At 43.3% G+C, this 12983-nt stretch overlaps 2 protein-coding genes and 1 long non-coding RNA gene across 6 annotated transcripts in view; 2 read left to right on the forward strand and 1 right to left on the reverse strand.

Moving 5' to 3' along the window:
- Positions 1–1444, forward strand: part of LOC106812670 (coiled-coil domain-containing protein 180-like) — a 23092-nt gene extending 21648 nt beyond the window's left edge. Inside the window, exons 28-30 of the mRNA XM_014816600.1 lie at positions 127–291; positions 598–807; positions 1156–1444. Of these exons, the coding sequence (XP_014672086.1) occupies positions 127–291; positions 598–807; positions 1156–1284 (504 nt within the window). The 3' untranslated portion in view covers positions 1285–1444. The remainder of the gene's footprint in view (positions 1–126; positions 292–597; positions 808–1155) is intronic.
- Positions 1445–1532: 88 nt separating this feature from the next.
- The window catches only part of LOC106812675 (fibropellin-1-like), a 19412-nt gene continuing 7961 nt past the window's right edge, over positions 1533–12983 (reverse strand). For 3 of the 4 annotated variants that reach the window (XM_014816608.1, XM_014816607.1, XM_014816609.1), the window contains 9 exons: positions 9299–9424; positions 8752–8877; positions 8451–8567; positions 7942–8055; positions 6451–6567; positions 4552–4674; positions 3865–3981; positions 2655–2774; positions 1533–2391 (listed from right to left, as the gene is read on the reverse strand). In XM_014816608.1, coding sequence (XP_014672094.1) covers positions 2198–2391; positions 2655–2774; positions 3865–3981; positions 4552–4674; positions 6451–6567; positions 7942–8055; positions 8451–8567; positions 8752–8877; positions 9299–9424 — 1154 coding nt within the window. In that variant the 3' untranslated portion in view covers positions 1533–2197. Of the gene's footprint in view, positions 2392–2654; positions 2775–3864; positions 3982–4551; positions 4675–6450; positions 6568–7941; positions 8056–8450; positions 8568–8751; positions 8878–9298; positions 9425–9842; positions 9972–12983 lie in introns of all 4 variants that reach the window. The other variant, XM_014816610.1, reaches the window with a different exon arrangement.
- Positions 9334–12983, forward strand: part of LOC106812676 — a 19518-nt gene continuing 15868 nt past the window's right edge. The window contains exon 1 of the long non-coding RNA XR_001394366.1: positions 9334–9345. This is a non-coding gene — a long non-coding RNA (uncharacterized LOC106812676). The remainder of the gene's footprint in view (positions 9346–12983) is intronic.

The raw sequence follows: 12983 nt of genomic DNA on the forward strand, positions 1-12983 counted from the left end.
AGCAATATCACCCCCCCCCCACCCCTATCAACCCCCCCCACTCCTATCAACCCCCCTGTCTCCTGAAAGCTAGATCCGCCCCTGATAGTACTTTAGATTTTCTTAGTGGAAGCACTTGTTATGAAGGAGGATGTGACGACGGCAGCAGATGACCTTGTGACCTTGCTAGCTGGCATGACTGAGAGACTAGTGGAGGTGTTAGACAGCATACTGACTCCCAGCGATGTCATGGAGGCAGATACGACTCCAGCCCCACACACCACTGCTGACCTTCTCACACCCTTAAACAAGGTATGGGCGCACATACACACATCCACACATACACACATACACACGGTCACAGTCACGCACGATCGAGGCATCTCTCTTGAGATCTCTCACGCACATACAGGATTTACATACGGTCACACACAAGGTATTTACATATATATATTATATACACGCCCACATACAAGATATACTGACTCACACGAATGCACAAGATATGCTTCACTTGCACCCACACACAAGATAAACCTCGCAACAACACATAAGTTTGTAAGTGTTACCTCTAACCTAGTATAATACTTATATTGCACCTAAAAATTTTATTTTAAGGGTTGTAGTCGAAATATGTTGCCGCAAGAATCGGAACTGGATGTGGTCCCCGAAGGAAAGCTGCCTAATTCTACTAGTAAAGGGCACCAATCTGGCAAGTGGCCAGGATTGACTTTCCTTGTAAGAGAGGAAGTGTCAGCAGAGGTTTTCACAGAGAATTGTACGGAGAGTCATGTTGCAACTATCAGCGCCAGAGACAAGGCATACAAGGTTGGTGGTGTAATGCTAATCGTGACTCACATGTATTTCGAATTCTCATTCGTTTGCTTTGCTGGCAGCGATTGTATAACCAACACCGCATTATTTCTCACGTCTCTGCATGTTCCTTACTGCTCACTAATATTGCGTACTTGTCTTGAACCTTTTAGCTGGGAGCATAAGTCATCCACAAATGTCTTCCCTATTGAGCTTGGTGCTCTACTATTTTATCCATGTGTTTCCACTATGCTTTTTTCTTCAATTTGGCTTTTTCAGATCTCGCTCCTTAATATGTAGACGATGAAAATGATTTGGAAGGTTACGAGAACTTAAATAATCTTTGGTCTTCTCTCTGTACAGGAAGTGCAGGAATGGTTTGTTGAGCAGACGTCTCACCACATGAAGCTCGTACAGCAGCTCCACCTGGAGGAATCACAGTGGACTAAAACGTGGCAGAATTCTGTTGCCAGTCTGCAAAAGCTATTCTGATCTGAACAGAGAAATTGCGTTTACTTACTCACGTGGGATTCTTCTCTGGTATGTCCAAACAACACACTAGTACTACTTAACCACTACTTGTGCATATTTTAGTCACTGACTACAATTCGAAATGTATCAAAAACATCTATTAAACATATAACTGAGAACTTGAGATCCCTGCAAACTTAATCTTTAATTGTTGTTTTGCGGAAAATGTAGTCGAATACACATTTGGCATATAAGAAAGAAAAAAACAGTTCATGATAAAGAGTTTTAATATAATAACAAACATACCTTCTAAACACCTACAGAAAGAAAAGAATGTAACGTAATAAAAGTGTTTGCATATAATAAATATGATGATTTGATATACCCAACAAATGTAACAACTAGTTTTCTGTTTGGTTTAACAACGCTGAGAAGCACGTGTCTCTTAATTTTCAAATTAAATACTTCTACTTAGATTAATATCATCAATATGAATACAGTATACATATTCTTCGTTCAACTTATCATAATCCTCCATCATCATCCTTATCATAAAACATCTAAGCCTTCAGGGTGTGATTACTTCTTCGTTTCAAAAAGCATTAATTATTGTTAATTTCTTTAAAAGCCCACAGTTTGTAATCACTATAAAATCATTCGCTGAACAGTTCTCAATTCTCGCTAGCAAGTCTTGGATCCAATCACGTTAGCAGGTGGACCGGACATGGTCAAACAGTGACCAACCACAAAAGTCGCCCCCTGCTTCTACCATCCGAAATATCAGTTCAATTTTAAAATCAGGCCAGACACTTCTAGTGAAAATCAAATGTAGTTTTAGGGTAAGTAATTTAACGTTCTTATCGTACTTACTCTTAACCTTGACTCTGATTTTAAGAGCAGTTGCTTTACGTTTTAGAGAAAGTCAGTTCTAGTGCTAGGGAAAGTCTATTGCAAATCGAGGGGTAGTGCGAGTGAAGAATGGAAAGATGTCGGTGCCATTCTTGTTGGGGAGAGTCTGGCAGATGAATCCGGTGAAGCCATTGCGACACTCACACCTGTAGCTGCTCTGCCCGAATGGCACGCAGGTACCTCCGTTGAGGCACGGGTTACTATCGCAGGGATCCAGTCCTGCAAACACGTATATATAATGTCAATAACACGCATGCACGCACGCACGCACAGCAGATGACAGTCCACTCATGTACCTTCACTAGCTACTCTGGCTCTGTCTTGAAAAGTATAAAATACTTCTATAATTAAATTTCCTAATAGATTTATATAATTTAATTGCGAGTCATTTTGAGTCAATACAGAGTCATAATTCAGTGTAAATGGTGTATAGAAAGCCATGCGGTAACCCCAACCAAGGGTATATAGCCTGTAGTACTTACTAGACTCGCAGAACGTTCCCGTCCATAGTGTCGTGCAGAAACACTTGATGATGTCACCGATGACGAGGCAGGTGCCGCCATGCAGACAGGTCTCATTGTTACACGAGATGCCTGTCATGACTGAAACACAGAATACCAACACTACACTGTTTTATAAACCAGCACAGAATACCAACACTGTACTGCCTTATACACCAGCACAGAATACCAACACTACACTGCCGTATACACCAGCACAGAATACCCACACTACACTGCCGTATACACCAGCACAGAATACCAACACTACACTGCCTTATACACCAGTACAGAATACCAACACTACACTGCCTTATACACCAGTACAGAATACCAACACTACACTGCCTTATACACCAGTACAGAATACCAACACTACACTGCCGTATACACCAGTACAGAATACCAACACTACACTGCCTTATACAACAGTGCAGAATACCAACACTACACTGCCTTATACACCAGTACAGAAGTCTAACAAATCCCTGCCTTATACACCAGCACGATCAGTTTATGTGCAATAGTACTGTCTTGGGTGGGTGTGTGACGATCATTGAAGAACGAATATAATGTTGAAAGGGGGGGGGGTCCTAAATCCCAACCCTTTCCCTAGCCAAGATCTAAAACCTAACCTCATCACTAAGCCAAACCACGATCGTAACCCTAACCGTAACCCTAACCTTAGCCCAAACCTTAACTCTAACACTACCCCTAACCCTAAGCATAACCATGACCCTACTCCTAACCCTAAGAATAACCATGATTCTACTAAGCATATAACCATGACCCTACTCCTAAGCATAACCATGATCCTACTACCCAGAACCATGATCCTACCTCTAACCATAACCATGACCCTACCTCTAACCATGACCATGATCCTACCCCCTAACCTCAATGCTCGTGCTAATCACGACCCTAACCCTAAACCTGACTTCGATCCTAACCTTGATCATGACCGTGATCCACAACCACGACCCTAACCGTATCCCCAGACATATCCACGATCCTAACCCTAGCCCTAACAACAAACCTAATCACAAACTAATTAATTAAGTACTATATTAATATTAACAGGGGTAGATAATGACAAATGATTTGACATAATCTACCCCTGATATTAATAATTAACTAACTAAAATCTTAAACATCGTGACGCTATCAATGAGCATCTCGGAGAGGCTCTTACATTCACAGATCACTCCTGTGTACGGAGCGGGGCAGTTGCAGACGAATCCATTTCCGATCGGTATACACGTTCCTCCGTTCTTGCATGGATTAACGTCGGTACACGTACTGCCCGTGCCTGTAAACAACATGAAGAGAACGGTTAATTGATTTAACGTCAGAATCACTAATCTTATAATAATAATAATATATAAATAAATAATAATAATAAAATAATAATAATAATTTAAGTAAATCCATTAACTCATCTAAGCATCTAGCGCGTGGGTTTCATTTATATTTTGTTTGACATTGATGAGTTCGAAAGGCTAATCAGCAAATAATCATCGCCATGCTTTGGGAATCGCGCGCAGTGGCGGCAGCATACACACATCAACAGTGTGTGTGTGTGTGTGTGTGTGTGTGTGTGTGTGTGCGTCGTGCGTGCGTGCGTGTTATCGTTGCGTGCGTGCGTGTGTGTGTGGGATGTGCGCGCGCCGCGCGCGCGCGTGGTGTTCGTGTGTGTGTGTGTGTGTGTATGTGTGTTGTCGCGTTCGTGTGTGTGTGTTTGTGCCGTCGCGTGCGTGCCGTGCGTTGCGTGTGTGTGTGATCATAGCATGTGACCGCCAGTCCGTCACACCAAAGATATAGAATACAATCTGTACACTGACACCAACTGCACCAATCGCCTGAAAAATAACGGACTTACCGAACTGGCAAAGATTGCCAAAGTATCCCGCCTTGCATCGGCAGTAGAATCTATTGACGCTAGGGCTAACGCAGGTTCCATCGTTCAGGCAGGGGTTGGAGTCACATGCCGTCGATCCAATCACTGCACAGAGCGACGTGTGTCGTGTTAGTGTGTGAATTTGTTCGGGAGCACATTCCGCGAAAGTCCTCTCTCATAGTCACGCGTCGTGTGTTACTGCGTGCATTAGCAAAGTAAACTGCTCCCATTTTACAGCAATTGTCCTAGGGAGTAATGCATCACTGTTGACAGGTAGCGACACGGACCTATAGCGTGGTTCCTACCCTGATTGTACTATTCGAGAACTTCCATTTTAGTGGGGCAGATATGTGAAAGAATTGTGGTTTTGTGGTAAAAAGCACCTAAATTGGCATTTATGATGTTAAGGGACTGCCGGTTGTACTTCTAGTTGTATTGCTGGAGTTAAAGAGCGAACGCACTGACCTTAATGGTCAAAAATTTTAATGAGAGAATTTCAGGGGTAGTGGGCGATTGCCTAAATGAGAGGCTGGACACAAAGTCATGTGCGTGTAATATTTTGTAATTAGCATTAATTATTTTAACAAGCGTGATATCTGTAGTCTACCGTGTAATATCTCCTCCGTGATGCGAGTTCAGGCGATGCGAATAGAATGCGGGAAGTATGATGATCAGCCCACCCCACCACACACAAGCACGCCACGCACGCACACACAACATACACACACACACCACACACACACACACGCACGCACGCACCACACACACACAGCACACACACACATACACACACCACACGCACCACACACACACACACCATACACGTACACAGACGCACGCACACACACGCACACACATACACGCACGCACGCACACGCAGCCACGCACGACCCACGCCACACATATACACACACACATACACACACACACACGCACACACACACACACACACATACACATACACACGCACGCACGCAAACACACGCACACAACATACACGCACGCACGCACACGCACGCACGCACGCGCCCACACATATACACACGCACATGCACGCACACGCACATACACACACGCACGCACGCACGCACACAATATACAACACGCACACGCAACACACACACGAGCGCACGCACGCACGCACGCACACACACGCGCGCGCGGCACGCACACACACAAAACACGCACACGCACGCACCACACGCACGCACGCACACACACACACGCGCACGCACGCCGCGCCACACCACACACCACCGCACACACACATGACACGCACGCCACGCACACACAATCAGCGCACGCACGAACGCACATCATCACAATCACACACACACACGACGGCCACGCCCACACGCACGCACGCACGCACACGGACCACGCACGCACGACGCACGACAGACGCACACACACACCAGCATCTAGCACACGCACGCACACACACATAACACGCAACGCCACGCACGCACACGCACACATCACACACAACACACGCGCGGCGCGCGCACACACACGCCACACGCACGCACACACGCACGCACGCGCACAGCGACACACACACACACACACGCACGCACACACACACACACACACACATCACACAAACACACACATACACACGCACGCACAACACACACACACACACACACACAACACACACCACACACCACACACACACACACACACACGCTACACAACACACACACACAACACACACACACACACACACACACACACCACACACACACACCACACCACACACATTTACTTCCATGTACTGTGAGGCAAGGTGTTTTAGTGATTCTAGAGTTCCGGTAAAAAAAAAACCATAATACTTGCGTCAGCGTGGCATGGATGCCTATCCACCCACCCACCACCTACCTGTCTCGCAGTGCTCTCCCGTGTAGATGCCAGTACAGACGCATTGCGGCGTACCTCCACTGAATTCTCCACACGTGCCGCCGTTGAGGCAGACGATCACATTGCAGCTCTCTTCGCCTGCAAATAAGATTTGCATACTTTTGAACAATACATATACATATATACTTACATAATATAACATCATACATATAATATATTAACAATGCAATGGCCACGTGCATTCAAAGGTCTGCCAAGTTTTTAGTGGCAAGCCCAATGCCTATTGACTTTATATATGATATATACATACGCTTTTACCAACTACATATATACATACATAGCTTATATAATAACTATAATAGCATAACATAACAAATAACATATAACATATACTATAAACATATAACATATAATAAGCATAATAACATAATAGAATATATAACATACATATATATACTATACGATAGCTTTTACCAACTGAATTTCTAATTTTCTAACTATTTTCAATGCATTTCTCCACAATCGCCAATTATTGAATCATCATATTCCTCAAACGTCGCGTTTCTTTTCGCGTTACACGAATATAAATAATAGGACCGATTAAACCTGACCCCGTGACTGAGTCTACTTTGTCCGTGCCCTGAATATATTGCAGTGGTTGCAGGAACGATTGTTTCGCTGCTGCTGTGTGATATCAAACAGAAGTTGTTCCGCTGCACCACTATCACGGCAAACGTACTGGAATGCGTGACCACTGCAGCTGCGCACACATCCGTGCGTCTACCAGTAAGTTGTATATTTAAACTAGAGTTAAGGCTTTCTATATTATGTATTATATGCATGTATATAGAGAGGGAGATAGACAGAGAGATAGAGGTAGACAGGTAGATGGATGGATGGTTGGATGGATGGATGGATGGATGGATGGATGGATGGATGGATGGATGGATGGATGGATTGGATGGATGGATGGATGGATGGATGGATGGATGGATGGATGGATGGATGGATTGGTGGATAGATGGAATGGGAATTAACTGGATGGATGGATGATGATGGATGGATGGATGGATGGATGGATGGATGATGATGGATGGATGGATGGATGATGGATGATGGATGGATGGATGGATGGCATGATGAATGGTGAATGGATGGATGATGGATAGATTAATAGATAGATAGATAGATAGATAGATAGATTAGATAGAATAGATAGATAGATAGATAGATAGATAGATAGGATAGATAGATATAAATAGATAGCTAGGTAGATATATCAGGGATATATATATTATATATATATATATATACATATACATACATACACACACGCACGCACGCGCGCGCACGCACGCACACACATATGTATATATACATATTATATATATAAACATAATAATATATACTATATATATATATATAATATATACTATATATATATATTGAAAGAGAGAGAGGAAACCACGAGAGAGAAAGAGAGAAAGAGAGGAGAAAGACGACTACGCTCACATTCGCAGACATCTCCCGTGTAGCCAGGTGCGCATGCGCACGTATAGCTGCCAGTAATGCTGGGCTGACAAGCTCCGCCATTCCGACATGGGTTTGGGTCGCATACCGTACCAGCTGAAATAAAGTAAGGCAGGCATGCGAATTCCTCTATTTGCCAAGCGTTTTCACTCGCGTTTAGACGTTAATGTAACAGAGGCGAATACTTGCGAATTTGAACCACCTTGCAAGTTTTATTACCGTACGCTCTGTGACGTATAGGCTCCTGTATACACGATCCTTATCAACACTGCACGACACTGATCCGTGGCACAAATATTGAATTCGAAAAGTTGTAATTATTGGTAATTATAAATATTAAACTCGTAGCACAAATTAAGCAGCATATTTCTGTAAATAGTATAGTAATAACGGTAATTTGTTCCACGCACGGGCTCTTTCTTCTCGGTCGTAACCTTTAGTTTTTAATATTTAATTTTACAATTTTTCGTATAAAAAGGGGCCACACGTACATGTTTGGCAACGATTTCCATGGTAACCGATTTTGCATATGCACACGACGCTTCCAGCCCTGGTATAGCAAGTGCCTCCATTTTGGCACGGATTTGGTATGCAGGTATCCCCGCCGGCTAAACGAAAATCAACGTGATTACCGTATTTCAGAAGGCTGAAAACCAAACAACAAGGGTTTTATTATCGGTGAGCACCATGCAGTTGCTTCACCGAGAATTTACATAAACACTCCCGAGTTTTGGATTGTTAGTTTTGGTTTCAAAATGGAACGACGAATCGCTGTGACGAAGACAAACGCACTGTAATACTGACACCTATCACCATGGAAACCAGGGCGACAGAAGCAGGTGGCGCCAGTGAGGCCAGTGCTAAAGCATGTTCCTCCGTTCTGACATGGATTGTAGTTACAGTTGCTTGTGCCGATGTCTGGAAATAGAGGACATTGCCAGTGAATGAACATGTACCAGCGGAAATAAAATCCAAGCTCTTTCACACACGCTCGTACGCACGCACGGACGCAAGCGCCCGTACACGCGCGCGCAAACACACTCTTTCTCTCTCTTCGCCCCTTTCTCTCCTTTCCTCTTCTGGCTATCTCCGCACCTCCTATATGTTTCTCTGCCACTCTCTCAACTCTGCCTCTCGCTCACTCATGTTACTGTTACAAATTAAGTAATGCCATGATGAGGTTCCTGTGTAACAAGGCCACGGAAAATGAATTATAATTGAAGCGTAATCTTATATGTACGTTCAGGCTTGTTTATCGTACATGGTTCGGTACAGCGGTAACAGCACTTATATCATGATACATGGTTTGTCCCCGTGTATGTTCACGTTGTGTACTTACGATGTTCGCACTTCTTCCCTGTGTAGCTATGACGACAAATACAGGCGGTGCCCCCGTAGTGGCTACCTGACACGCATGTCCCTCCGTTCTTACAACTATGATATCCACATCCACTACCTCCATCTCCTGCAAGAACGCGCACGCTCAGTTATTCTTGTATGGCTCCAGTTACAGGATAACTGTTAGTTAGTGAAATAATGTCTATCTAGTCCATCTCGAATAGTTATAGTATCTAGTCTAGTTCAACTAATAGCTCACATTGAATAAACTATATCGTTTGATTATATAGATGCTTACATGTTTTATCATTATCACACGTGTGTGCGTGCGTAGATATCTAGCTACGCTGTGCTTGGCATATTATCAGGAGTGAATAATAATATATCTATCATTATTCACTCCTGATATTATTTTATTAGGTTATTATTAATAATAATATATTATTATTATTATTATTATTATTATTATAAAATAAATAATTGGGTGAAAGTGCATGTGTGTGCGCGCGTGCACACATCACACGCCGTTTAGGCCTACATCGTACCTTTCTTGCAGACGCGCTCACACTGGCTCCTCGTATCAAACTTGTTGGGGTTACCGCCTGCATCCGCTCCATGTGAACATCTGACAGGTCCTAGAGGCCGTACTGTAGTACCACTTCTGCACATTACCACTATACGTTGACAAAATAAACCACATTTAACCTGTGTTAGCGGTCACGTCTTTAAGACAGACACATGTGTTGAATTGTAAGGCATTTTCGTTAGTGACCATTATGAATTCACCTACTGCATCCACTATACCACATATCACATACTATGGCTGTATTAACACATTGTGAGCCTGTAGCATCATGACGTGGGACCCATCTAAGAATTAACTCTTGTACGATAATCGTTGTATGAAAATAATTCTGCTGTGGGGTGCATGTGGGCCTCTCAAATAACGCGGGGCCTGTAGCATCTGCTATATTTAATACGATGTTAATCCGGCTCTGACTACATCATCATTTATTACTCAAATTACAACGTATACAAAATGTTTTTGCGTTTTACGAGAGTTTATAAATATGAACTAAACCTACACAGAGGAAAAATTTCTCGAATAAAGCGTTACACGAGTCAAAACTATCGCGTTTCAACCCGGGTTTAAAACCGATTTTTTACATGTGTAGACGCATAACTCGTGGTTATTTTTTTGTCTCGTCTAGATGTAGCTATATTTTACTACTTATTGTACTATTATGTATTGTACTATTGTACTATGTATGTGTTGTACTATTGTTAGTATGTATGTATGTACTAGTGTAGTATGTGTGTAACTATTGTTAGTGTGAGAACGCGTGAAATCTGCCACTTACCTGCAGGTTCCGAACGACGGGGGTAGTCGGCACCTAAGCGTGTGTGCCTGAGCCACCGTGTGAACCACCACCATGTCCAATCTCATGGACTCTATCATATATATTATAATATATATATATATGGAATAATTATATCAGGAGTGAATAATAGAGATTATTCACTCCTGATATATTATCTATATTATTATATATAGATTGTAACACATAATTAAGTTGACCCTTATAAGGAACCCTACTAGCCCAGTAAACGTTTCGTGTTGCGATATTTGCATGTCGTGAGTGTAACTGAACTATTCGTCTTACGAGAAGACACGCTTCCAGCGTATTGCTATGTTGTCATGCCGACATAAAACGATGGAAACGTGAACGATAATGATGGTTATAACAGTAATGAACATTGCACAAAACAGTACGAAATACCCAACGCAACATGTACGGCATCTTCTCTCTGAGTCTATAGTAACTGCTAGAGGGAGAGAGGAGGCAACTACCCAGAGAAGCAAGCGCATGCATGTTGATCATATTCTAACCTCCATAGTTTTGCGGTAGCAAGGAGTCGTAGGCATTGCCCTGGTGCGTACTGTGGCCACCAGGGGGCGCCACACTCACACCTTTGAGCCGTGTGCGATGTGTAAGCGTTAAAGATAGGAGCATTCTGAAACGGTCCTGCAATGAAATCTCGATGCATTACCCGCAGTGTAGCTTCGGCACGAATCTCGTATTCTACGAACTTTATACACATCTATCACATATCTTATGTCGGTTAATTTTATATGTTTTCAGTTCTTGCTTATTAATAACTACCGCATACCATGATGATTAACATGTGAAGAACCCCCTACCTAATCCAACAGTTATTATAGCTGCCAGGGTCTATGTCCCCAGGGTTACTGCCGGAACGTACCCTGGGTACGGTCCGGTATACCGAACGTAGCCTGGTAACTATCTAATATGCCGGACCGTACCTCGCCTACTCCACTAACGAGTCTAGGAGTCGCCTACGCCTACTCCCTAACCCTAACCCTAACCATATCAGCATAAGTTACCAGGGTACGTTCCCGGCGCAGTACCCTGGGGGACATAGACCCTATCAGCGTTATTATACTATGAACAGATATATACGATCGTTCCTGTGCAATATTAAGAACTGAAATGTCGAATAAACGCGTATATAGATAAACACGTGAATAATGGAAGACTGACTACATGTCTACTCAACTACGATCGGAGGTCCATAATAACCATAGTATACTTGCAGTATAACCATGCAGTATAACCATGCAGTATCTTATTGGTGTCTAGCGCAGCCAGTGGTCACATGGGGCTCTACTATGGTGGCCCACGAGGACCATATCACTGATCACCACGTGGTTAGATTTAGGGTTAGGGGGGATAGGGGTCGGGGTGGGGTTAGGTTTGACGTTGAGGCTAGGGTGATGGGTGAGGCTAAAGTTAGAATTATGGGTAGGGTTAGCGTTAGGATTAGAGTTAGGTGTAGAGTTAGGGTTAGAATTAGGCCTTATGGGTTAGGGTTAGAATTACGGATAGGGTTAGCGTTAGGGTTAGGGACAGGGTTAGGGTTAAAATGTACTGGGTAAGGATAGTGTTGGAATTAGGCGGATATGGGTATGGTTAGAATTGGGGTTGAGATTAAGATTAGGATTACGGTTAGGGCTAAGGTTAGCCGTTAGAATTATCGTTAGAATTAGGGTTAAAATTAGAGGTTGGGACTAGGATGAAAATTTGGAGTAGCAGGAGGGTTAAAATTAGGGCTGTGGTTAAGGTTTTGACAATCACTATGGTTAGAATAAAAGGTAGTGGAAAAGTTAGGTCATCACAACCCTAATCGCATGTAAATATATACTGGCCCCTCCAGGCCACACCATACCCCCAAACCTCATACATCCTCCCCTCTCGCTTCCTCTCTGCACTTACGCGCTATGTGAGTCGTGATCGGGTACTGGCAATACATTCCCACATAGTCACGCGTGCAGCGGCAAGTCGGCACCGGCTCGCCCCACCTCCAGTACGTCACCTGGCATGCGGCGCCGTGCCAGCACGGGTTAGGGTAGCAAGCATCCCCGGCGTATCTCAGGCCCCGTGCCTAGATATCTAGCTATGCTGTGCGGGCATATTATCAGGAGTGAATTTTTATATCTATTATTATTCACTCCTGATATTATTTTATTAAGTTATTTAATAAAATAATTATTATTATTAATATTATTATTATTATTATTATTATAAAATAAATAATTGGGTGAAAGTGCATGTGTGTGCGCGCGTGTATATACACCGATCACACACCGTTTAGGCCTACATTTC

Source organism: Priapulus caudatus, unplaced genomic scaffold (genome assembly GCF_000485595.1).
Source record: "Priapulus caudatus unplaced genomic scaffold, Priapulus_caudatus-5.0.1 Scaffold673, whole genome shotgun sequence".
NCBI lineage: Eukaryota > Metazoa > Priapulida > Priapulimorpha > Priapulimorphida > Priapulidae > Priapulus > Priapulus caudatus.